At 45.6% G+C, this 26,092-nt stretch overlaps 2 protein-coding genes across 8 annotated transcripts in view; one reads left to right on the top strand and one right to left on the bottom strand.

Annotated features, from left to right (window-relative positions):
- The window catches only part of LOC133419832 (NACHT, LRR and PYD domains-containing protein 12-like), a 211,603-nt gene that overhangs the window by 121,464 nt on the left and 64,047 nt on the right, over nt 1-26,092 (top strand). The gene's annotated exons all lie outside the window — the stretch shown is intronic.
- The window catches only part of LOC133419826 (rho GTPase-activating protein 23-like), a 74,101-nt gene that overhangs the window by 12,612 nt on the left and 35,397 nt on the right, over nt 1-26,092 (bottom strand). For 2 of the 7 annotated variants that reach the window (XM_061709265.1, XM_061709271.1), the window contains exons 9-22: nt 21,766-21,918; nt 19,223-19,342; nt 18,988-19,138; nt 18,188-18,304; nt 17,888-18,066; nt 16,558-16,693; nt 15,631-15,780; nt 12,039-12,123; nt 9,164-9,224; nt 5,788-6,976; nt 3,019-3,177; nt 2,679-2,787; nt 1,815-1,854; nt 1,540-1,695 (exon numbers count right to left, since the gene is read on the bottom strand). In XM_061709265.1, the coding sequence (XP_061565249.1) occupies nt 1,540-1,695; nt 1,815-1,854; nt 2,679-2,787; nt 3,019-3,177; nt 5,788-6,976; nt 9,164-9,224; nt 12,039-12,123; nt 15,631-15,780; nt 16,558-16,693; nt 17,888-18,066; nt 18,188-18,304; nt 18,988-19,138; nt 19,223-19,342; nt 21,766-21,918 (2,805 nt within the window). The remainder of the gene's footprint in view (nt 1-1,539; nt 1,696-1,814; nt 1,855-2,678; nt 2,788-3,018; nt 3,178-5,787; nt 6,977-9,163; nt 9,225-12,038; nt 12,124-15,630; nt 15,781-16,557; nt 16,694-17,887; nt 18,067-18,187; nt 18,305-18,987; nt 19,139-19,222; nt 19,343-21,765; nt 21,919-26,092) is intronic. The other 5 variants (XM_061709268.1, XM_061709266.1, XM_061709267.1 and 2 more) reach the window with 5 other exon arrangements.

A 26,092-nucleotide genomic window follows, 5' to 3' on the forward strand; every position in this document is an offset into this window, starting at 1 on the left:
GGTTTAAACTGGTTAAGGACTGGTTTAAACTGGATCAAGACTGGTTTAAATCGGTTAAAAACTGGTTTACACTGGTTTAAACTGGTTTAACTGGTTAAAAACTGGTTTAAACCGGGTCCCCGGGCCCCCTCGGCCCCACCGTTCCCCCCCAGGCCCCACCTTGCCCTTCTCCGTCAGGATCTGCTTCAGGTGCAGCCATCCTTCCTTCCTCATGTCTATATATTATATTAATATTATTAGTGCCACGGCTTCCAGCCAGAGGCACGACTCCTCCAAAGCTATGGAATAGCAAGGAGGAGGAATGCCTCTGGCAAAGCCAGAGGCACTAATGTTATTCTGCGGGTTTATTATTATTTTTCAACTTATTCATTTTCCGGACAGATTTCGGTTCGCTACTCCTCCTACAGCTTTGAGAAAACGCGAAAAGTAAAAACGTAGAAACGTGCGACTTAATCGGGAATCGTGTGCTATGACTTTTATAAGCAATTGGCATGCACGTTTTTGCGTAACGTGCATAAACGTGCGCACTAAAACCCATCCGGAATGCATTGGGAGAACTTTGGGGCCTCACCACTCGCACACCGTTACTCGAAAAATGTGGATTTTCAGAGCGATGGCACAAATAGTTTTTGCACGAAGTGCAAAAACATTTGCAAATTTCCAAACTAATGGGGAACTCATTTCCCCATGTATTTCTATGGCGCCATTCAAAGCGGATGGGAGAAAAAAAGACAAAATTCACCTTTTTTCTGAGTCACGTATCTTTCTCATACTTGCACGTAGAAATGTCATTCAAACTTCAAAACGGAGGAAAACTTCTCTTCTCTCTCCACAACTGAAACAGTTTTTTCCTAAAATGTACACTTTTCAAGATATGAGCGCTAAAGCGAGGACTGGAAATCACTTTTTTGTCAAATCTAGAGGGAGGTTCTAATTGTTTAGAGTGAGGAAACATTCAAAAAATGAACATAATTTTTATTTGTAACACGAGCTCACGGCCAAACCGTAAAAGCTAGAAAGATAATTTTTGGTCAGAATGTAGACATAGATGTTGAGATTCAAATAATGTGACTTTGACAGGCGTGGTGTGTACAAAATTTTAACGGGGGGGGGGGGGGGGGCAACAGACACGCCAATTCCTGCCACGGTCTCCATTGACTGCAATGTAAAAAAAAGTTTTCTTCAAAAAAATCTCACTTTGTTTTCAAACTGCCGTTACTAACACATTTTAAGGAATATCTGAATAAAAATAAGATTGACAGAATCTGCTGCTTAGCGATTCCGTTAGCGGTTCCGTTAGTGGTCCCGTTAGCTCTTCCGTTAGTGGTTCTGTTAGCCTATTACCTATTTTCTGTAATAACTTTTGAATGGTTTGACATAGAGAGTCATGGGTGGTGTCATTGGACTCGGTATTGAGTCCTTCACCTTTATTGCTTGTAAAATGTACACAAATGTGCAGCAGCCCGCCGTGGCACTCTCGAAATTTCTGCGAGGAAATTGTCTAGTTATTATTATTATACCGGCCCCCACTGGTCCCACCTTGCCCTTCTCCGTCAGGATCTGCTTCAGGTGCAGCCACCCTTCCTTCCTCACGTCGCTGAAACTGATGGATCCCAGATCGGAGGTGGAGCGGCGCTTGGACCGGTTCTCCTCCTGGACCCGGGCCTCCTCCTGGGCCCGCAGACTCTCCAGGGACTGAAACAGAGACCAGGGGGTCAGGGGGGGTCAGGGACCGGGTCTGGACCGGGTCTGGACCGGGTCTGGACTAGTCCTGGACCGGGTCAGGGACCGGGTCTAACTCAGGTCTAACTCACCCCATCAGTGAAAAAGCTCTTCACCCTCTTCGGTAGTTTCCTGTGGAGCAGAAGGATCAACGTTAGTAGATTCAGGTCACCATAGCAACCAGTTTAAAACGTTTAAAATCTGGTTTGAACCAGTCTAAATGGGTTTAAACCCCTTTACCCTGGTTTATATTGGTTAAGAACTGGTTTAAACTGGAGCAAAACTGGTTTAAACCAGTTTAAATCGGTTAAAAACTGGTTTAAACCAGTTTAAATCGGTTAAAAACTGGTTTAAACCAGTTTACACAGGTTTCAACTGGTTTAAACTGGTTAAGAACTGGTTTAAACTGGAGCAAGACTGGTTTAAACCAGTTTAAATCGGTTAAAAACTGGTTTAAACCAGTGCAAACTGGTTTACACTGGTTTAAACTGGTTTAAAACTGGTTTAAACCGGTTAAAAACTGGTTTAAACTGGTCCAAACGGGTTTAAACCAGTTTACACAGGTTTCAACTGGTTTAAACTGGTTAAGAACTAGTTTAAACTGGATCAAAACTGGTTTAAACCGGTTTAAACCGGTTTAAAAACTGGTTTAAACTGGTTTAAACCAGTTTAAATCGGTTAAAAAACTGGTTTAAACTGGTTAAGAACTAGTTTAAACTGGATAAAAACTGGTTTAAACCGGTTTAAACTGGTTAAAAAGTGATTTGAACCGGTCTAAATGGGTTTAAACCCATTTACACAGGTTTAAACTGGTTAAGAACTGGTTTAAACTGGATCAAAACAGGTTAAACCCGGTTTAAACCGGTTCAAAAGCTGCTTTTTAACACCACCAACACCGTCTGGTGGTGTTCAGGTAACCATAGCAACAGTAGGGGGGGAGTAAGAACTGGACTCACGAGAAGACCCGTCCCTCGTCCCTGAAGGTGTTCAGTCCTTCGTCGCAGGACTTGGACCTCTCGGTGGTGACGGCCAGCAGGTAGGAGGACCGCCGGGACTTGATGCTGCCTGGGGGGACAAGAGCATCAGTACTGACCCGGGACCTGGACCTGGACCAGGACCCTAGACCCAGGTCTAGGGTCCAGGTCTAGGTAGGAGGACCGCCGGCCCTTGATGCTGCCTGGGGGGGAGAGAGGGTGAGGACCAGGACCTGGACCAGGACCCTTGTGAAGCCTCTGGATGGTTAAGGGGGGGTTAGGTTCTGGTTAGGTTCTGGTTCTGGGGGTTAGTTGGACTCACTGCAGTCCTGGGAACGAAGTCGGACAAACGGGGACACGGACACGGAGGGGGACACAAGGACGGAGGTCTGGACCCGGGACCCGTCAGAACCGGGGCCGTCAGAACCGTCAGAACCATCAGAACCATCAGAACCGTCAGAACCAGGGCTGCCGGGGTCGTCTGGGTCGGGAGGTTTAGGTGGACAAAACAAGACAGGATCAGTTACTCAGATGGAGGTTCTGGACTAAACCGGTCTGGAGCAGCTGGACTGGAGGCAGGAACCCTCAGTCCGGTTCTTCTTCCAGCTCTCGGCGAAGGCGGACGCTTTTCTGCTCCTCTCCCTTATCTATCTGCCCTGCTGCTGCTTTTGTTTGTCTCGTCTTCAGAGTCTCTCCTTTTCACTCCTCCCAAACTCTACAATCATGGAATTGATTAACTGGTCTCTCAGCACAATCAGAAGTCAGGGGGTAAGGGAGCCCTCCTGCTCCGATGGGAGGTTTTTTACTGGATACACAATGGATTCCTGGAAACATTGGAAACCGTTGTGTTTGGTGATTCTGTCTGTCGAGGACGTTGAAGATGCTTCATAATTGGATTTATGATAGCAGGATTTCTCCTGATCGGAGGAGGGGGATTCCTGGTCTACCGACAAACGCGTAAGTCGTCGACAGCTGTTCTGGCTCTTTCAGAGCTGCTGGACGTGGCTGAAGGATCAAGCAAGGTGATCAACACTCAGACTTTAACGCTGGGGGAGCAAAGCCGTAAGCTGGATGTGATTCTTGAACAGAATCGCAGGCTGGCGGCGTCTTTGAGCTCATTGGTAAGATGGAGAAGACCCTGGAGAAGTTGGAAGCTCGGCTTGGCGGGAATTGATCACAAATTCATCTGATTGGAGTCGCCATTGATGAACCAGAGACTGAAGGCAGACGGTAATTACTGAGTCTGTCTGTTTTCAATATAATTGTTGATTCTATAATCTGGCCTTGACAGAGCAGCCTGGCAGGTTAGTCCAGTCACAATCTCCCTGGTGGAATGTAAACAAGGTGACTCTGCCCCCACTAACCCTCCCCTCTCAGGAACACCATCTATTAGCTATGCTATTAGCTGTACTAGTAGCCGCTGCTTCACCTGGATCTATCGTCACACCACTGGTCCTACCTGGACCAGGAGTCACGCAGGAAATCCACCGCCCCTGAACCCACCACCCCTGAACCCACCACCCCTGAACCCACCGCTCCTGCATCAATCATCGGTTGCCATGGCAACAACGCTGTGATGATGCTAATGCTAATGCTTCATCTGTTAAAGCAGCAACAAACGGTCCAGGACTCAGTCACAGATGTAAACTAGGTGATGCAGCTCAATGGTTCCCGGTTTGAGCCCGGACCTGCTGAACTGGGCCATGTGACCGATGACGGACCAAAGTCGGACCTGAGACGTTTCTGCCTCCAGAGTCGAGCTGTTTCCAGACCTGAACCTCCATCTGATTCCAAACACAACACCACTTTAAAAACACACAACATGAAACAGTGGTAGAGACGAATGGTTTCACATCGTTGTTTAAAACCGGTTTAAACTGGTTTAAAAATGTTTTTAACTGGTTTAAACCGGTTTCAACTGGGTTAAACTAAAATTGTGAATCTGGTATTTTAACTGGGAGTGATAGGAAGAGATATAGCAACCTAGGCAAGAGATTCATCTTGATCACATCAATTTGTGAACTGAAGTCTAATACTAATTTTGACCACTTTGCTACATCCCTTTGTATTTTATCATTTATATGATTATAGTTTAGCTCGTAAATTTTGTCAAATTCCTTGGTTATTTTAACTCCTAGATATTTTATTGACTTAGTGTTCCAATTTAAGTTATATTGCTTCTTGATTTCATTACTTGGTTTATAATTAAATGTCAATACCTGAGTTTTCGATATATTCAATTTGTAGCCTGACATCAATCCGTATTCTTCCATAGTCAAACAAGCAAACAAGCCTATCCTGTGTTCTTCTTTTGCCATCGTGATTCCCGTCAATTCTTCATCTTGTCTTATTATTTGAGCGAGCGGCTCTAAGAAAATCGCAAAGAGGGCGGGGCTAGCACAACAACCTTGGCGAGTCCCTCTGTACAATTTAAAGGCGTCCGTCAGATGTCCATTTATCCTAATTCTAGCTGATGGGTCAGTATACAATGCCTTTATGCATTTAATGAATTTGTCATTGAATCCCATTCTCTCTAATACTTTATACAAGAAGGCCCAGGTGACCCTATCAAAAGCTTTTTCCGCATCGAAGCTGATCAGAGCAGCGCTTATATTGTGTTTATTTATATGTTCTGTAATATGGAGGGTTCGTCTGATATTGTCCTGCATTTGTTGTCCTTTTATAAAGCCTGTCTGATCTTCATGTATCAAGTCAGGCAGGTAGTGTTCCAGTCGTTTTGTAATGATAGATGTAAATATTTTATAATCCACGTTCAAAACTGATATTGGGCGATATGACTCACAGTACTCTTTATTTTTCCCTTCTTTAGGGATAACCGATATCAACGCATCCTTCCAGGAGGGGGGAGTTATAGCTTTTTCAAGCGTCCAGTTAAAAGACTCCAATAGTACTGGGGCGATCAGGTTTAAACTGGTTTAAAGCTGTTTTAAACTGGTTTAAAGCTGTTTTCAACTGGTTTAAACCGGTTTAAAGCTAGTTTAAACTGGTTTAAAGCTGTTTTCAACTGGTTTAAACCGGTTTAAAGCTTTTTTAAACTGGTTGAAACTGGTTTATAGCTTGTTTAACTGACCTATGAAGGGGATGGAGGACAGCGAGTCCAAGGCGTGCTGCGCTAGGCTGCCGTTAGCCCGGCGGACGGGTCCTGGTCCTGGTCCAGGGACCGGCGAGGGGGCCCCCGACGAGGGCGGGGACCCCCCCGGCGTGGCGTAGTGGGAGTGCCGGAGCGCCTGCACGGGGGTCCGCCGGCCCGCGGGGGGTTTCTGCCTCAGGACGACCTCCGAGGCCCCGGGGGGGCCCGGGGCCGGGTCCTGGTCCTGGTCCCGGTCCCCTGGTCCCAGGACCCCCCCCGCCCCGTCGGCCCAGTCCAGCTGGGGGCCGCTGTAGCCGGGTTCCCGGAAGGAGCTGGCCTGCTGCAGGAGCGGCCCGGCCTTGCGGGAGAAGCCCTGGTACCCCGGCAGCTCCGGGTCCTTCCCCCGCCGGGTCTGGGGCTCCGCCACCTGCCGGCCGGTCTGGGGGCCGGTCTGGGGCCCGGGGGGGCCGGTCTGGGGGTTCTGGTCCATATGTGGCCCCTGCGGGCGGTGCGGGGCCACCAGGGCCGACGCCTTGGCCAGCGCCTCCACCGACCGCCCGTAGTTGTGCTCGTACTCGGCGTAGGCGGCTAGCAGGCCCTCGGAGCAGGTCCTGGTCCCCGGGTCTGGACCCGGGGCCGGCTCGGCCCCCCAGTACGAGTCGTGTGCCGCCGCCGCGGCGGCTGCCTGGTGGTGTCGCAGCAGCGCTTCCCTCCGCCGCTGCTCTGCAGACGAGGCCACGCGGCGGCCGAGGCCCAGCGCTAGCTCCGCTAGCCGGTCCTGGGGGGGCCCCGGGGGCCCGGCCTCGGCCTGGCTGTAGTACCAGTCCGCCAGCGCCTGCTGGCAGCTGGCCGAGCGCAGGCCGCCCCGCCGCGGCGGCGGCAGCGTCGCCGAGGAGATGGCGGCGTTGTGGTTAGCGAAGTGGAAGTCCAGGGCGTTGATGGCGGACGAGGACCGGCCGCGGCGCCGGCCCGGCGGGGCGGAGGGGGGCGGGTCGTCGGGGCCCCCGGGCCAGCCGGAGGGCGGGGGGCGGTTGTCCAGGGGGGCGGCGCCGCTAGGACGGCTAGCCCAGTTGTCCAGGGGGGGCCGGGGCCCGGCGGGGACGCAGCACAGGGCCGGGGGGGCCGGCAGGTGCCCGGCCTCACCTGAGAACGGCTCGTTGCCGCGCAGGTAGGCGTCCTGGGAGAATACCTGGGGGGGGGACAGGAATCGTGTTAAAGTCCGGTCGGGACCAGAACCTCATTCCTCTCTTGTGGGGGAATTACTTTCTTTTTGCATAGATAAATTCAGAAAAGTCAGGTTAACTAGTAAAGAGTTAAATCATTTAAAAATGTTGTTTAAAACTGGTTTAAACCGGTTTAAACTGGTTTGAAGCTGTTTTAAACTGATTTATAGCTTGTTTAAACCGGTTTAAACCAGTTTTAAATAACATTTTTAAATGAGACAGGGGAGACAGGTGAGACAGGTGAGACCTGGTACAGGAGAACAGAGGAGGAGCAACATGCACCAATAACTCATCTACCGTATCGGCCTGAATATAAGACAGTGTTTTTTGCACAACCTGATCTCACAAAAATCCGTGAAATGCCCACGACCTCTCACCACTATTTTCCGTGGTACCAACACGGAAAATGGTATAATTCCGTGTGAGCACCACGGATATTGTACCATGCAAAGTCAATGGGATCCGTGGTCGCGATATATACACGGATTATGACATTATTATTATTTATATATTATTCTTTGTTATAGTGGCTAAATTATGCGTTTTTGTCGCGTAAGGTACTGTTTGTTACTGTCAGTTTGTAAAAGCATTTTTTTAACGCTGTTTTAGCAGTGTTTTAATGAGGTTTTAATCGGAGCACCACAGATATAATACTATGCAAAGTCAATGGGATCCCTACTGGCCCATATCTATGGGATGAATGTTATCGTTTTGTCCTTCATTCAATGGTATGACAGCAGTCAAATCGGGTGACAGATCCCATTGACTTCGCATAGTACTATATCCGTGGTGCTCCCATTAAAACCTCAATAAAACACTGCTAAAACAGCGTTAAAAACATGTTTTTACAAACTGACAGTAACAAACAGTACCTTATGCGACAAAAACACATAATTTAGCCACTATAACAAAGAATAATATATAAATAATGATAATGTCATAATCCGTGTTTATATCATGACCACGGATCCCATTGACTTTGCATGGTACAATATCCGTGGTGCTCACACGGAATTATACCACTTTCTGTGTTGGTACCACGGAAAATAGTGGTGAGAGGTCGTGGGCATTTCACGGATTTTTGTGAGATCAGGTTGTTTTTGCATTGCGTTTTTTGACTGAAAAAGTGGGCGTGGTCTTCCATTCAGGTCTAGACGTTACACCATCTCACCACTAGATGGAGACAGAGATCTTTAAAGCGAATGCAAAGACAACCCCCATCACCAAGAATAAAAATAAAACTAGTGGTAAGAAGAGAAGAAAATGAGAGGAGAGATAAGAGAAAATGTAGAAACGTAGTTTCTCCAATGTGTAGAAAAGTGTGTGAAGATCGGCAGGTTAAAGTTATGATGCAAACTTCAACATGATGGTTTAATGAGGCAAAATAACAGGCTTTTTCTCTCCAATAGATTGTTATAATCATTTGTTTCAGATGTACTGGAATTATTTTTTCAAACTTGAGTCTTGAAAAAGAGGGTCGTCTTATAATCAGGTCATCATAATCAGGTTGTCTAATAATCAGGTCGTCTAATAATCAGGTCGTACTTTTATTATGTTATATACATAACAGTATATCTGCATATAAACTGACTTTTCGTATAAATTGACACCAAACGAAGCCAAGAGAGCAGCAAAATAAAAAGAGAAGAGTTCCTTGTATTGAGCCTTGTGGGACTCCACCGTATCAATGTTCAACATTTCATCTCTTTCAACAAGTTTCTGAGAACCGAAGGTCAGAAAGTCTAGACGGGATTAACACGTTCCAGGAGGTTATTTAGAAACTTTTTATCTCTTTTCCTAGAAGCTGCTTTTGGACCAAATCGTCATCAAAATCAAGTGTTTGAAATAGCACTTTGTCGCACTAAATGATGTCAACCAAACTGTGTTTGGAATGTGTTAAAATCTTATATTAGATGGATATTAACGAATGAAATTAAGTTGATGAGCGAAACAAAAAAACATGAAATGTTTTCATACATTTCAGAGCCAGTGCAGTTTTTCTCTTAATGTCTTATATTTGAACAAAGTGTAAAATGTTCTTCTACATGCAGACGTAACATTCAAAGTAGCTTTTATTTATTTTTTTTATTTAGTCTAAATAACGGGGGGAAAAGGGGAGGAAGGAGGAGAAAGTAGAAGAAGTTTATACTCACACTTACCAACTGCAACACGTCCTCGTCTTTGGGCATAATACACAGTTCCAGGAAGTTTTCACTGTAAAAAAACACACGTTAGATTAATAATACACAGTTCCAGGAAGTTTTCACTGTAAAAAACACACGTTGGATTAATAATACACAGTTCCAGGAAGTTTTCACTGTAAAAAACACACGTTAGATTAAAAATACACAGTTCCAGGAAGTTTTCACTGTAAAAAACACACGTTAGATTAAAAATACACAGTTCTAGGAAGTTTTCACTGTAGAAAACACACGTTGGATTAAAAATACACAGTTCCAGGAAGTTTTCACTGTAAAAAACACACGTTGGATTAATAATACACAGTTCCAGGAAGTTTTCACTGTAAAAAACACACGTTAGATTAAAAATACACAGTTCCAGGAAGTTTTCACTGTAAAAAACACACGTTAGATTAAAAATACACAGTTCTAGGAAGTTTTCACTGTAGAAAACACACGTTGGATTAAAAATACACAGTTCTAGGAAGTTTTCAATGTAAAAAAAACACACGTTAGATTAAAAATACACAGTTCCAGGAAGTTTTCACTGTAAAAAACACACGTTGGATTAAAAATACACAGTTCCAGGAAGTTTTCACTGGAAAAAACACACGTTGGATTAAGAAACAGTAAGATGAAGGATCTGAAAATAAAAGGAGAACAACACCATACATATATGTATATGTATACTGTATGTATATGTATATATATATATATATATATATATATATATATATATATATATATATATATATATATATATATATATGTATATGTATTTATATGTATATGTATATATGTATATATATGTATGTATATGTATGTATATGTATATATATATGTATATATGTATATGTATGTATGTATATGTATGTATATGTATATATATGTATATATGTATATGTATGTATGTATATGTATGTATATGTATTTATATGTATATATGTATATATATGTATGTATATGTATGTATATGTATATATATGTATATATGTATATGTATGTATGTATATGTATGTATATGTATTTATATGTATATGTATATATGTATATATATGTATGTATATGTATGTATATGTATATATATGTATATATGTATATGTATGTATATGTATGTGTATGTATATATGTATATGTATGTATATGTATGTGTATGTATGTATGTATATGTATATGTGCTGTAGCGGAGCCAGAGGGGGGGCAAGGGGGCGGTCGCCCCAGGGCCCACACGTTCAGGGGGGCCCAATGAGAGGGCCCCGTTTTGTGTGATACGTTCATATATGATCGTAAAATTTGTAGGTTATAATAACGATAAAATGTGCATTGTGCGGCCAGTGTAGGTTAATTCTTACTTTACTACTGTCCTGAACGCATCAGGGCTGTGAGCCAACCTGATTGGCTGGAACTTAACTTGTTTCGTTTTTTTACATTTGAACTAACTCGTCTTGTTGTCCGACTGCGGCATTTTGGAGGGAACTTTGAAAGAGGAAAAATGGAGAAGAAAAAGCACCAGTCTGGATCGTTAAAAAGAAAGGTAAAAGAGAGAAAGGAGAGGCTAGTTGCTTCCTGTCCGCTGCTCTCTTCATATTTTGCAACGGCGCCGGTGGCTGATGAGGAGGCTAGTGTTAGCTGTAGCGGCCGTTACATTGTTTTCCACGTTACTTGGAATATATTGTTGGAGCCGAGGATGATGTTCTGGAGTTCGGAGTCTGTGAATTGGTGCAGCGGCAACAAGCGCAGAGACAGCAATCGGTGAGCACATAAATAATGATCAGAATGTTGTTATTGCCTTGACCACCTTAATGTACCTTGTGTTGTTGTCAACTGTAATAGAGTCTATTTTCTATTTGAATGCATATTGTGTGCAGTTGATACATTTTTAATAGGCTATGCGTTTTGTTGTGTTTAGACCGCCGTGTCTATTTTCTATTTATAGATCTCATTAATGGCCTTATAGACAATTGTGTCTATATTCTATCTGAATAGATTGTGTAATTGTAGTTTACATTTTATGTTTTAAGTTATATTAAAGATGGTTTGGCTCAGACCCTGTGAGTCACTGTCACACCAGCACCAAGGACAGCGACGCGCTCAGATTGACGGCTGTCAGGCTGCGTGGCGTGTGTGTGTGTGTGTGTGTGTGCGTGTGTGTGTGTGTGTGTGTGTGTGTGTGTGTGTGTGTGTGTGTGTGGGTGTGTGTGTGTGTGTGTGTGTGTGTGAACTGGTTTGTGGCTTTCTGAGGCACTTTTTGTTTTGTTTTTTTGCACAATAGTTGTCCTTATTTCTTTGATTTACTGTGACGGGAAAAAGTCAGATAAACCATTCAGAAAAAGATCTCTAACTAGCGGCCGCGGGGGGTACTGCACCGCGACCAAATGGAGAGACGGAGAAGTCTGAAGGTTCACCACGGCGTCACGGCTGCGGGGTGTGCTCTGCGTTGGTGTGACGCAGAACCATAATTATGGTCCATAATTCAGCCTTTAGGCTTGCTTGGCTCAGTAAACGTGAGCATTTGTGTTGTTTGCTGGGTATGATGAGGTGTCCGTTATCTTTAAGTTGTTGAATAGTAAAATAATTATCATAAGGGCCCATTGAGAATGCTCCGCCCCCTCTGTGCTGAAACCCACGCTCCGCCACTGTATATGTGTATATATATGTGTATATGTATATGTATGTGTATATGTATATGTATTTGTATATGTATATGTATATGTATATGTATAAGTATATGTATGTATATGTATATGTATATGTATATGTATATGTATATGTATTTGTATGTATATGTATGTATATGTATATGTAAATGTACATGTATATGTATATGTATAAGTATATATATTTATACCTGTACCTGTTCTGGATCAGTGAAATGACTTCAGAGTAAGTTTTACCCAGAACTGTTTCTCCGTTCACCTTCACCAGACGGTCACCTGAAAACACAGTATACACTATTGTACCTGTACCTGTACTAGTACTAGTACTAGTACTTGTACAAGTACCTGTACTAGTACTTATACTTGTACCTGTACTAGTACTAGTACTAGTACTAGTACTAGTACCTGTACCTGTACTAGTACTAGTACTTGTACTTGTACCTTCACCAGACGGTCACCTGAAAACACAGTATACACTATTATACCTGTACTAGTACTAGTACTAGTACTTGTACCTGTACCTGTACTAGTACTTGTACTTGTACCTTCATCAGACGGTCACCTGAAAACACAGTACACACTCTTATACCTGTACTAGTACTAGTACTTGTACAAGTACCTGTACTAATACTTGTACCTGTACCTGTACTAGTACTTGTACCTGTACCTGTACTAGTACTAATACTTGTACCTGTACCTGTACTAGTACTTGTACCTGTACCTGTACTAGTATTTATACTTGTACCTGTACCTGTACTAGTACTTGTACTTGTACCTGTACCCGTACCTGTACTAGTACTTGTACCTGTACCTGTACTAGTACTTATACTTGTACCTGTACTAGTACTAATACTTGTACCTGTACCTGTACTAGTACTGGTACCTGTACCTGTACTAGTATTTATACTTGTACCTGTACCTGTACTAGTACTTGTACTTGTACCTGTACCCGTACCTGTACTAGTACTAGTACATGTACTAGTACTAATACTTGTACCTGTACCTTTACTAGTACTTGTACCTGTACCTGTACTAGTACTAGTACCTGTACTAGTACTTATACTTGTACCTGTACTTGTACCAACCCTTACTTTTTTTTCTGGCTCTCGGCGAAGGCGGACGCTTTCCTGCTCCTCTCCCTCCCTATCTGCTACTGCTTTTGTCCTGTCTCGTCTTCAGAGTCTCTCCTTTTCACTCCTCCCAAACTCTACAATCATGAATTGATAAACTGGTCTCGCCTTTTTTTTTTGCTTCTTGGCAACTAGCGTTGCCACGGTAACCCCTATTACTGAGAAAAGTAATGCCCATCGAGGCACGATGGAGACGCATCCAACGATGTATGCCATGCATGGGTGCACGTTGCGGTTCGGGTCGTATTAACGGACGAAAAAAGAGTGCGGAATAAGAATAACTAGAAAATTTCTGGAAATTTTGATATGGGCATGCCCTACCGCCCATTCGTCCCCTCTCGCTGCTTTGGTTTGGGGCTGTAGTGGTTGTGTTTAAGGTGGTTCTATGTCAGTTTGAGGTGTTTACGCTTGTATTTCATTCATTCCTGTGCTCCCAATAGTTATTAATGGGGCGCGCTTTTTGGCATCTAGCGTTGCCACGGTAACGCTTTTGACTGAGAATAGTAATGCCCATCGAGGAACGATGGAGACGCATCCAACGATGTATGCCATGCATGGGTGCATGATCCGGTTCAGGCTACATTAACGGATAGGTTTTGTTTTCACCATGGTACAAAACTCCATCCGAATGAATGGGGCCATGTGGCATGGATTTTGACATAAAATTTCCTTAAATCCCAGCTTCATGAAATTTGAGTATGTTGAAGTCCACAGCGTGCCGAGTCAGGGGACATTTGTACGATGTCTCTACGATAACCTGTTGCCTAGCAACAAGCGTCCAAAGTCAAACGGAAAAAAAAAAAAAAAAAGAAAGGTCAATATCACAAAAACTGTAATACTTGGCATAATAAGGTTATACGGTCGGTTAGGGACAATCGGGCCGAGTGTTTGAAAGTTTGAACGATGTCTCTACGATAAAGTTCGGCCGAGCAATAAGCGTCTGAATTTTCGCCTTTTTTTTTGCTTTTTGGCAACTAGCGTTGCCACGGTAACCCCTATTACGGAGAAAAGTAATGCCCATCGAGGCACGATGGAGACGTATCCAACGATGTATGGCATGCATGGGTGCACTTTCCGGTTCGGGCCGCATTAACGGACGGAAAAAAGTGCGGAATAAAAATAATAAGAAAAGGGAAACCTTTTCTAGATACTAATATATCGCCTTCATTTTCATGTTTTTCCTCGTTTTTCCGGCCGTGTTTTAGTTTTTGGGGATTTTTTTTTCCCACATCAGAGCGGGGTCATGCTCTACACCCGCTGGTGCGCAGTGGGACTTTTGCGACTTTAGCTTGTTAGCAAAATGCTAGCAACATTGCCCTTTGGGCCATTCTGGACGATTGCAATATGGTCATGCCACTACTTGGCATGCCCATAAAAATACCGGTGAGAAAGAAAAGGGAAGAAAATAAGAGAAAATGTAGAAACGTAGTTTCTCCAATGAGTATAAAAGTGTGTGAAGATCGGCAGGTTAAAGTTAGGATGAAACTTCAACATGATGGTTTAATGAGGCTAAATAACAGGCCTTTTCTCTCCAATAGATTGTTATAATCATTTGTTTCAGACGTACTGTCATTATTTTCTGAATAAAAATTTAATTTGGTGTTGAAAAAGTCTTTTTTCAAACTTTACGAGCGGTATCTGCAGCTCCGGGTTGGACTGCTCCTCCAGAACCTGCATTTACTCGTTAATTACTCGTTAATTACTCGTTAATCAACGACGTAACTCCTGAAATGACGACTAGTCGGCCTGAAAACTGGTTCTTTGGTGGTTTTAGTCGTTTATAACCTTTGACAGTCAGGAAAAACAGCGTCTCAGCGTTTTAACTCGGTTTTCATCATTTTTGAGCTGCAGTTCCTCCAACAGCCACTAGTTGGCAACACTTGGTTCATCTCTAAAATTCAGGTATTGATGCCGTTTCCTGGTAAATAAATTAAATATAGAGACTTATTAAAGTGGCAGTTTAGAGTTTGAAGGTTAGAGTCGGGGGATCCGCTGGTTTAGCTTTTGTTGATTTAGTTTTTCTGTGTAAAAGTTGAATTTGCTGTTCAAAAAGTCAACATCGTCGGCCATCTTGGAAAGCAACATACGGCAACACCACTTGGACAAACTGTCATTACCCGATGTGAGTCGCTACCGCGCATGCGCCACTTTTCGCTGTGCATTTCAGCAGGAAATCAGTCAGTCAGTGGAGAAGTAGAGAGTGTTGTCATTACCCGATTATTGATTAAAATGAGCGACTTTCATTTTTTCCATCAGCTCCATGCCTACATGGAATCCGGAAAGTTTCATCCCAGTTTGGGAAAAGCTGACAAATGGAAGATTACTCGTTCTATGAGTAATTAGGAAAGGCAATCATGTAAATATTAATATCCCTAACTTATTGTGAGTAGTGTATATCAAAACAAGTGTGTGTTTAGATCTTGTCTATCAAGTCTGGTGACGTAACTGTAGTTTGTCCAAGTGGTGTTGCCGTATGTTGCTTTCCAAGATGGCCGACGATGTTGGACGTGACTGCGCATGCGTGACTCAAATCGGGTAATGACAGGGGTGTTTGGTGTTTCCATGGTTTCCATGGTTACCTGAGCAGGTGTGTTGGTGTGTGTGTGTGTGTGTGTGTGTGTGTGGGGGCGGGGGGGTTGGTTTCCACGGTTACCTGAGCGCAGGCAGCCCAGCGGCAGCGTGAACTGTCCCAGGAAGTCGTCTCTGGAGGTGAAGTCGTGATCCTCCACCACGAACCGGACCAGCGCCAGCGCCGGGGAGTGGACGGTGAAGGTGAAGCTGCAGTCCCAGCGGGGGTTGAAACCTGTAACAACCAGAGAACCAGAGACACGTCGTCATGACGACGCCCCGCCCACGGAGAACCAACCAGAGACCTCGGAGTAAACAGGGTGTTGGTGGAGATGCCGCAGCATTGAGGACGTTCTGTTGTGGTCTGCTAGCTCTGGCTATGCTAGCGCTGGCTATGCTAGCGCTGGCTATGCTAGCACTGGCTATGCTCGCGCTGGCTATGCTAGCACTGGCTATGCTCGCGCTGGCTACACTAGCGCTGGCTATGTTAGCGCAACAGTGTTGCCTTGGTGTCCAGCTGCAAATGCTCCCACACTTTTGACAATCTCTGCCTTTTTTTGTGCCTTTCTCTTCGCTGTCGTCACGGCCTTCGTCGTTACCTTGACGTCATTACCTCTTCTTCGTTACCTCTACGTCGTTACCTTTACGTCGTTACCTTTACGTCGTTACCTTTACGTCGTTACCTTTACGTCGTTACCTCTATGTCGTTACCTTTACATCGTTACCTTTACGTCGTTACCTTTACGTCGTTACCTTTACGTCGTTACCTTTACGTCGTTACCTTTACGTCGTTACCTTTACGTCCATAGTTAAAACCAAACATATCCGCCGCCTATTTCTTCTTCCTTTACGTGCGCGGTGTCAGTGCGTTGTGCCGCATTAAACGTAGTCCGGGGTAAATTTCTGCTTTGAGCTGGAAGATTAAACGATTCCTCGAGGCAGAGAACATTCCTCCATCATTTTTTGTAATGGAATTATTGGAGGAATCGTTTCAGCGCTAGCAGCTACGTACCGTTGTTGTCCACGTAGGGCGTCTTCTTCCTAGCGTTGTCCATGGCGACGCCGTGAATCTCCACCCAGACCTGGGGATCCACAATGGAGCTGGGCTTGTCCCAGGGGGGGCGGGGCAGCTGCTGGGCCGAGATCACCTGGGGGGGAATGTTAGCTATTAGCTGTTAGCTGTTACCTGCTGTGCCGAGATCACCTCGGGGGGCAGGTATGTTAGTGGTAGTGTACCGGATCCCTGCTAGTTCTGTTAGCGGTAGTGTACCGGATCCCTGCTAGTTCTGTTAGTGGTAGTGTACCGAATCCCTGCTAGTTTTGTTAGCGGTAGTGTACCGGATCCCTGCTAGTTATGTTAGCGCTAGTGTACCGGATCCCTGCTAGTTCTGTTAGTGGTAGTGTACCGGATCCCTGCTAGTTTTGTTAGCGGTAGTGTACCGGATCCCTGCTAGTTATGTTAGCGCTAGTGTACCGGATCCCTGCTAGTTCTGTTAGTGGTAGTGTACCGGATCCCTGCTAGTTCTGTTAGTGGTAGTGTACCGGATCCCTGCTAGTTCTGTTAGTGGTAGTGTACTGGATCCCTGCTAGTTCTGTTAGTGGTAGTGTACCGGATCCCTGCTAGTTCTGTTAGTGGTAGTGTACCGGATCCCTGCTAGTTCTGTTAGTGGTAGTGTACTGAATCCCTGCTAGTTTTGTTAGTGGTAGTGTACCGGATCCCTGCTAGTTCTGTTAGCGGTAGTGTACCGGATCCCTGCTAGTTTTGTTAGTGGTAGTGTACCGGATCCCTGCTAGTTCTGTTAGTGGTAGTGTACCGGATCCCTGCTAGTTTTGTTAGCGGTAGTGTACCGGATCCCTGCTAGTTATGTTAGCGCTAGTGTACCGGATCCCTGCTAGTTCTGTTAGTGGTAGTGTACCGGATCCCTGCTAGTTTTGTTAGTGGTAGTGTACCGGATCCCTGCTAGTTCTGTTAGTGGTAGTGTACCGGATCCCTGCTAGTTCTGTTAGTGGTAGTGTACCGGATCCCTGCTAGTTTTGTTAGCGGTAGTGTACCGGCCACCTGCTAGTTTTGTTAGCTGTAGTGTACCGGCCCCCTGCTAGTTCTGTTAGTGGTAGTGTACCGGATCCCTGCTAGTTCTGTTAGCGGTAGTGTACCGGATCCCTGCTAGTTCTGTTAGCTGTAGTGTACCGGCCCCCTGCTAGTTCTCTTAGTGGTAGTGTACCGGATCCCTGCTAGTTCTGTTAGCGGTAGTGTACCGGATCCCTGCTAGTTCTGTTAGCGGTAGTGTACCGGCCCCCTGCTAGTTTTGTTAGCGGTAGTGTACCGGTCCCCCCTCACTTACCCGGACTGTGAGCAGCACCGGGGCGTGGCCCGGCCCCCCCCCCACGTTCTCGGGGTTGAAGCGGGTCTCGGGCCCCCGCATGAAGGGTGGCTTTAGCACGTAGCCGCACCCGCCGTTCTGCAGGAACCGGCCCTGGTTCAGGTCCATCTGCTCCCCGGGAGTCTGGAAGTTCAGGGCCACTGAGGGGGAGGAGGTTTAGGGTTAGAGTCTGGGACCAGGGTTAGGGTCCAGGTCTGGGTCCCGGACCCTGGTCCTGGTCCTGGTCCAGGACTGGACCAGGACCAGGACCAGGACACTCACCGATCTGGCAGCCGGCGTTCCACATGTCCACAGGGTTGTAGTTGGACGACTGCAGCCGCTGGCCCGACGGGTAGATCCGGCTCAGGTGGCTGCTGTTGTGGCGAACAAAGTTCATCCCTGAAAACGGAGAAGAGAACGGTGAGATGGGAGGAGGTGAAGAAGAGGTGAAGAAGAGGTGAGGAAGAGGTGAAGAAAAAAGTAGAGAAAAAAGTAGAAATTTTGAGGAAAAAGTAGAAATTTTGAGGAAAAAGCGCACGAACGCACGAAAAAACGCACTAAAAAACGCACGAACGCACGAAAAAACGCACTAAAAAACGCACTAAAAAACGCACGAACGCAGGCAAAAACGCACAAAAAAACTCACAAACGCACGAAAAAACGCACGAACGCACGAAAAAACGCACGAACGCAGGAAAAACACAGGAAAAAACGCTCGAACGCAGGCAAAAACGCACGAAAAAATGCACGAAAAAACGCACTAAAAAACGCACGAACGCAGGCAAAAACGCAGGCAAAAACGCACGCAAAACGCATGCACGCACGAAAACGCACAAAGAAATGCACGAACGCACGAGAAAACGCACGAAAAAACGCTCGAACGCACGAAAAAACGCACGAAAAAATGCACGAAAAAACGCTCGAACGCAGGAAAAACGCACGAAAAAACACACAAACGCACAACAACATGGTCCTCCCTAAGGCCCAGCCCCTCCCCATAGCCCCGCCCCCTACCTTGGTCTTTAGCCCCGCCCCTAGCCCCTCCTACCTTGGTCTTTAGCCCCTCCCCTAGCCCCTCCTACCTTGGTCCCGGACCAATCGTAGAGCTCGGCTCTCAGAAAAGGAGCACATGTCGGCCGCCGGTCTCCGAGCTGCTTCCTGGAAACTCTTGAAGGCGACGGAGCGGGTGTAGAAGACCAGGTCTGACAGGGCCGGACTCAGACCAGGGGGACCCTGGGGGGGGGGACCAGAACCAGGGTTAGAACCAGATCCAGATCCAGAACCAGATCCAGAACCAGGACCAGGACCAGGACTTACCTCCTTGGGGGGCCTCCTCTCCCGTCCCTCCTCATCATCAGAACTCAGGTCCTCAGAGCTGGACGGATGAAACTCCTCCGTCTTTTTCTTCCCCTTGATCAGGATCTTCCCCTTCAGGTCCTGGAGACAAATATAATAAATACATAAATAAACTAACTAAATATACACAAGATAAACCTCCTTCAGGTCCTGGAGAGACAGAGAAATATAATACATAAATAAACTAACTAAATGTACAATAGATTAACCTCCATCAGGTCCTGAAACCCCAGAGAGAGAGATGTAAAGGCTTTAACTCTGTTATAAATGAGACAGAGATGAGTCACTGACTGAAATAAAGAATCCAACGTTCAAGCGTTTCCAACATGAACGTGACATTCCTCATGTTCGTCTCACCAGCTTCACAGGAGAACTACAGGATCTATATCAGGGATCAGCATGCGGCTCTTTAGCGCCGCCCTAGTGGCTCCTGGAGATTTTTCAGAAATGTTTGACCTTTTTTTTCCTTTTTTCTTATTTTTTTCCTCTTTTTTTAACTTCTTTTTTTTTTTTGCTTTTTTTGCTTTTTTGCTTTTTTCCCTTTTTTCTTATTTTTTTCCTTTTTCCTTCCTTTTTAATCTCGACATTTTTACTTTTTTCTCGACATTTCGACTTTTTTCTGGAGATTGTACTTCAACATTAATCTCGAAATTTTGACTTTTTTCACGACATTTCTTTTTTTTTTCTCGCCATTTCACCATTTGTCTTCATTCTAATTCTGATACAAGACTTTTCATTTTTTTTTCTCCAGACATATTTGTTTTTTGTGTTTTTGGTCCAATATGGATCTAAAACATGTTGGGTTGCCGACTCCTGCTCTAGGGGAACTACAGGATCCAGACCAGGGGTGTCCAACCGGCGGCTCGCTAGCCACATGAGGCACTTGAGACTTTATTTGACGGTGCAGTGAAAGACAGACACGTAGGAGGTGGCGGCAAAATACACCGCGACTGGAATCAAACCCGCGTCACTGTTCCGGGGATGGTTTACATAAGTTACTGCTCAACCCGTTGAGCTATACGCTAGCGCTAGCGCTCATTTTGGAAAAATCCACTCTCAAAATGTCAAAAATGCAAGTCATCCCTTCAGGCCGTGGTATAAGCTCATTATATCACAGCTGTGATATAATGAGCTTATACCACGGCCTGAAGTGATGCATTGCTTTTATAAAACGGTTACCAATAAGGTGAATATGAAAGACGAATACACAATGCTTATAGTTTATAAGCTACTAAAACTAGTGTTTTTTATCTAATTCAGAGTACGTCTAACTATAAAAAGGCTTTTCTCAAATAGACATGGAATGTTCGGGATGAGAGCTGGACAGAGCTAGCTAATATAGCTAATATAGCTAACAGCCTACATAAATGATGAGGTTCATGATATATCTGGTGTATTTACACTGCTTTATGTGGTGGCCATCAATATGCATCCTCCCATCTAAATATTCTCCGGCTCTCGTGAAGGCGGACGCTTCTCTGCTCCTCTCCCTTATCTATCTGCCCTGCTACTGATTTTGTTTGTCTCGTCTTCAGAGTCTCTCTTTTTCACTCCTCCCAAACTCTACAATCATGGAATTGATTAACTGGTCTCTCAGCACAACCAGAAGTCAGGGGTAAGGGAGCCCTCCTGCCCCGATGGGACATTTTTTTCTGGATACACAATGGATTCCTGGAAACATTGGAAACCGTTGTGTTTGGTGATTCTGTCTGTCGAGGACGTTGAAGATGCTTCATAATTGGATTTATGATAGCAGGATTTCTCCTGATTGGAGGAGGGGGATTCCTGGTCTACCGACAAACGCGTAAGTCGTTGACAGCTGTTCTGGCTCTTTCAGAGCTGCCGGACGTGGCTGAAGGATCAAGCAAGGTGATCAACACTCAGACTTTAACGTTGGGGGAGCAAAACCGTAAGCTGGATGTGATTCTTGAACAGAATCTCAGGCTGGCGGCGTCTTTGAGCTCATTGGTAAGATGGAGAAGACCTTGGAGAAGTTGGAAGCTCGGCTTGGCGGGAATTGATCACAAATTGGTCTGATTGGAGTCGCCATTGATGAACCAGAGACTGAAGGCAGACGGAAAATTACTGGGTCTGTTTTCAATATAATTGTTGATTCTATAATCTGACCTTGACAGAGCGGTTTGGCCGATCGCTCTGGTCACAATCTTCCTGGTGGAATGTAAACAAGGTGACTCTGCCCCCACTAGCCCTCCCCTCTCAGGAACATCTGTGGACCTGTTTCAGAACTGACCGAGCCGTCTGATAACATCAAGGACATTGGCTGAGAGCAGCTCTGAGCGGAGTTCACGGACTCATCGCTACACACACTTATTACTGATAACCACCCCCCTCAACTAAACGCCTTCCCGGCCCCCCCTCTTATCAGCCCCCCCAACACAGTCTCCAGGTTTCAAGCGCCACAAAGACGCGGCGATCACTTGGATGTACTGTGCCGAGTCCTGCTCCTCCAGATGAGTGTTAGCTAAGTCGTACAGGTGAGTTACCTGAGGAGAGGGCAGCCAGCGAGAGTCCTGCTCCTCCAGCGGTTCCAGCAGCAGCTTCTCCCCCAGGACGGACCTCAGGTGTCGGGCCAGAACTTCCTGCTGCTGCAGCGAGCAGTGGTTCTCCAGGGACAGGATGAGCGGGTAGGGGGAGGCCTGTAGAGAGGTCAGAGGTCAGGACCAGGACCTGGACCTGGTCCTGGACCCCTAACCCTGAAGAACAAGAACGTTTTTTTGTGTGTGCGTTTTTTCATGCGTTCGTGCATTCTTTCGTGCGTGCGTGCGTGCGTTTTTGCGTGCGTGCGTTCTTTCGTGCGTTTTTTCGTGCGTGCGTGCATTTTTTAGTGCGTGCGTGCGTTTTTGCGTGCGTGCGTGCGTTCTTTCGTGCGTTTTTTCGTGCGTGCGTTCTTTCGTGCGTGCGTGCGTTTTTTCGTGCGTTCTTTCATGCGTGCGTGCGTTTTTTCGTGCGTTTTTCCGTGCGTTTGTTCTTCGTGTGTACGTGCGTGCGTTTTTCCGTGCGTGCGTGCATTCTTTCGTGCGTGCGTGCGTTTTTGCGTGCGTGCGTGCGTTCTTTCATGCGTTTTTTCGTGCGTGCGTGCGTTCTTTCGTGCGTTTTTTCGTGCGTTCTTTCGTGCGTTTTTTCGTGCGTGCATGCATTCTTTCGTGCCTGCGTTCTTTCGTGCGTGTGTGCGTTTTTTTGTGCGTGCATTCTTTCGTGCGTGCTTGTGTTCTTTCGTGCGTGCGTTCTTTCGTGCGTGCGTTCTTTCATGCGTTTTCGACATTTCGACTTATTTCTCAACATTTAAATTTTTTTCTCAAATTTTCAACTTTTTCATCAAAATTTCAACTTTTTTCTCAACATTTCGACTTTTTTCTCGACTTTTTTCTCAAGATTTCAACTTTTTTCTCAAAAGAGACCTGGGGGTCAGGACCAGGACCCTGGAGAACCAGAACCTCCTGCTGCGGCAGCGAGCAGTGGTTCTCCAGGGACATGATGAGCGGGTACGGAGACACCTGTAGAGAGGTCAGAGGTCAGGGGTCAGGACCTGGACCAGGACCACCCAGACCAGCAGACGCTCCTAACCCCAGGGGTCGGGAACCCGTGGCTCTTTAGCGCCGCCCTGGTGGCTCCTGGAGCTTTTACAAAAACGGTTGACCTTTTTTCTTCTTTTTTTCTCTTTTTCTTTCCTTTTTTCTCTTTTGTTTCTTCTTTTTTCTTTTTCTCCCTTATTTTTTTCTCTCCTTTTTTTCCTCTTTCTTCCCTTTTTTCTCTTTTTTCCCTTTATTTTTTTTCCTTTTTCTCTCTTTTTTTCTTCCTTTTTCATTTCCTTTTTAATCTCGACATTTCGACTTTTTTCTCCAAGTGCATGATGAAAAAAAAATCTTCCTCCTCTAAAATATAATTTTAATTTTTCTCCTGCCCTAATTCTCTGATTCTCTTCCGTAGTTTCTGGACTCTGTCCTGTCCTTGGTTGGGTTGGTTAAGATAAGATAAGATAAGAAATCCTTTAATAGTCCCCCAGAGGGGAAATTTCCAGATTACAGCAGCAAAGTGGATAGTGCAAAACACAAGAGGCATCAATATCACACAATAATAATAATAATAGAAAAACACTATAAACAGTATATACAATAGTAATAATAATAGAAAAACACTATAAACAGTATATACAATAATAATAATAATAAAAATAAGAAGGAGAATAAAATAGTAATAAAATAAAAAAATACTAGTATACAAAAAGAAAAACAGATGGATATTTACAGATGATATTACAGGATATTTACAATACCAGAGAATGGTATTGCACATTTTTGTTTGTGGTCTACTGTGAGCAGTGCTGGTTGTGTAGTCTCACAGCTGCAGGGAGGAAGGACCTTCTGTAGCTCCTTCACCCTAACCTAACCTAACACTAACCCTAACTAACCCTAACCTAACTAACTCTAACCCTCTCACAGCTGCAGGGAGGAAGGACCTTCTGTAGCGCTCCTTCACACACCTAGGGTGAAGGAGCCTGTCGCTGAAGGAGCTCTCCAGCGCTCTGAAGGTGTCCTTCATGGGGTGGGAGTCCTTCTCCATCATGGATGACAGCTTAGCTTAGCTTAGCTTAGCTTAGCTTAGCCATCATCCTCCTCTCTCCCACCACCTGCACTGTGTCCAGAGAGCAGCCCACGACAGAGCCGGCCCTTTTGATTGTTTTGTCCAGCCTCCTTCTGTCTGCAGCTGTGATGTTGCTGCCCCAGCAGACCACTCCGTAAAAAATGGCTGATGCCACCACAGTGTCATAAAATGTTTTCAGGAGCTTCTCCTGCACACCAAAGGCCCTCAGTCTCCTGAGCAGATAGAGTCTGCTCTGGCCTTTTCTGTGGAGTGCAGATGAATTAGTAGTCCAGTCCAGTTTATTGTTGAGGTGAACACCCAGGTACTTATAAGATGTCACCATCTCAATGTCCTTTCCCTGGATGTTCACCGGTGTCGGGGGGGATTTATTACACCTGCGGAAATCCACCACCAGTTCTTTGGTTTTCCCCGCGTTGATCTGGAGGTGATTCTGCAGGAAATCCACCACCAGTTCTTTAGTTTTCATGTTGATCTGGAGGTGGTTCTGCAGAAATCCACCACCAGTTCTTTAGTTTTCCCCGCGTTGATCTGGAGGTGATTCTGCAGGAAATCCACCACCAGTTCTTTGGTTTTCCCCGCGTTGATCTGGAGGTGATTCTGCAGAAATCCACCACCAGTTCTTTGGTTTTCCCCGCGTTGATCTGGAGGTGATTCTGCAGGAAATCCACCACCAGTTCTTTAGTTTTCATGTTGATCTGGAGGTGATTCTGCAGGAAATCCACCACCAGTTCTTTAGTTTTCATGTTGATCTGGAGGTGATTCTGCAGGAAATCCACCACCAGTTCTTTAGTTTTCATGTTGATCTGGAGGTGATTCTGCAGGAAATCCACCACCAGTTCTTTGGTTTTCCCCGCGTTGATCTGGAGGTGATTCTGCAGAAATCCACCACCAGTTCTTTGGTTTTCCCCGCGTTGATCTGGAGGTGATTCTGCAGGAAATCCACCACCAGTTCTTTAGTTTTCATGTTGATCTGGAGGTGATTCTGCAGGAAATCCACCACCAGTTCTTTAGTTTTCATGTTGATCTGGAGGTGATTCTGCAGGAAATCCACCACCAGTTCTTTAGTTTTCATGTTGATCTGGAGGTGATTCTGCAGGAAATCCACCACCAGTTCTTTAGTTTTCATGTTGATCTGGAGGTGGTTCTGCAGAAATCCACCACCAGTTCTTTGGTTTTCCCCGCGTTGATCTGGAGGTGGTTCTGCAGAAATCCACCACCAGTTCTTTGATTTTCCCCGCGTTGATCTGGAGGTGGTTCTGCAGAAATCCACCACCAGTTCTTTGGTTTTCCCCGCGTTGATCTGGAGGTGGTTCTGCAGAAATCCACCACCAGTTCTTTGGTTTTCCCCGCGTTGATCTGGAGGTGATTCTGCAGAAATCCACCACCAGTTCTTTGGTTTTCATGTTGATCTGGAGGTGGTTCTGCAGGCACCAGTCCACAAAGTCCTGGGACAGAGACGCATGCAGCTCTTTTGCGCCGCCCTAGTGACATCACCACATCACAGAGGATGGTTGAGTCTTGCTTGCTGATTGGGTAACGTATTGCGTCACGCATCGCGTCACTTCCTGGTGTTTGCGGTCTGTGCTGCTGCCGTTTCACGGCGTTGCAGGCTCAGATCTCTCCCGACTTTTTATCTAAAACTTAGACTGTTTTCTGGTAAAATAGCACTATATCTGGTACATTACTGTCTTTATTTCAACACTCGCTCATTTTCTCTTCCGTAACTTTCACTGTCACCAATCACCGATACATTTTCTGTCCGTTAGCCTCCGTTAGCATCTTAGCATGGCCGCTCCGGCTCCCACCGCTTCACCTCTTTCCTGCTCAGTGTGTGAAATGTTTAGTTATTCCTCTGCCTCCTTTAGTGAAGACGGTAAGTGCTTAAAGTGTAGTTTATTTGCAGGGCTGGAGGCGAGGCTCAGTCAGTTAGAGGTCCGGTTCGGCCAACTAAACCATAGTCCGAGAGCCTCCTCAGCTAACCAGGCTAAGCTAGCGGCGGACCGGCCCGTAGCAGCTGAGGCTAGCCGCTCCCCTGCAGCTCCCGAGCAGCCGGCCAGGCAGGGCAGCTGGGTGACGGTTCGGAGGAAGACTAGTCTTAAAGGGCTCACGGAACACCACCACCCGCTTCATGTGTCTAACAGATTTTCCCCACTTAGCGACACATCTGTTGAGAAACCGACCCTGGTGATTGGAGACTCCATAGTCAGA

The sequence above is a fragment of the Cololabis saira genome, chromosome 19 (genome assembly GCF_033807715.1).
Source record: "Cololabis saira isolate AMF1-May2022 chromosome 19, fColSai1.1, whole genome shotgun sequence".
Lineage (NCBI taxonomy): Eukaryota > Metazoa > Chordata > Actinopteri > Beloniformes > Belonidae > Cololabis > Cololabis saira.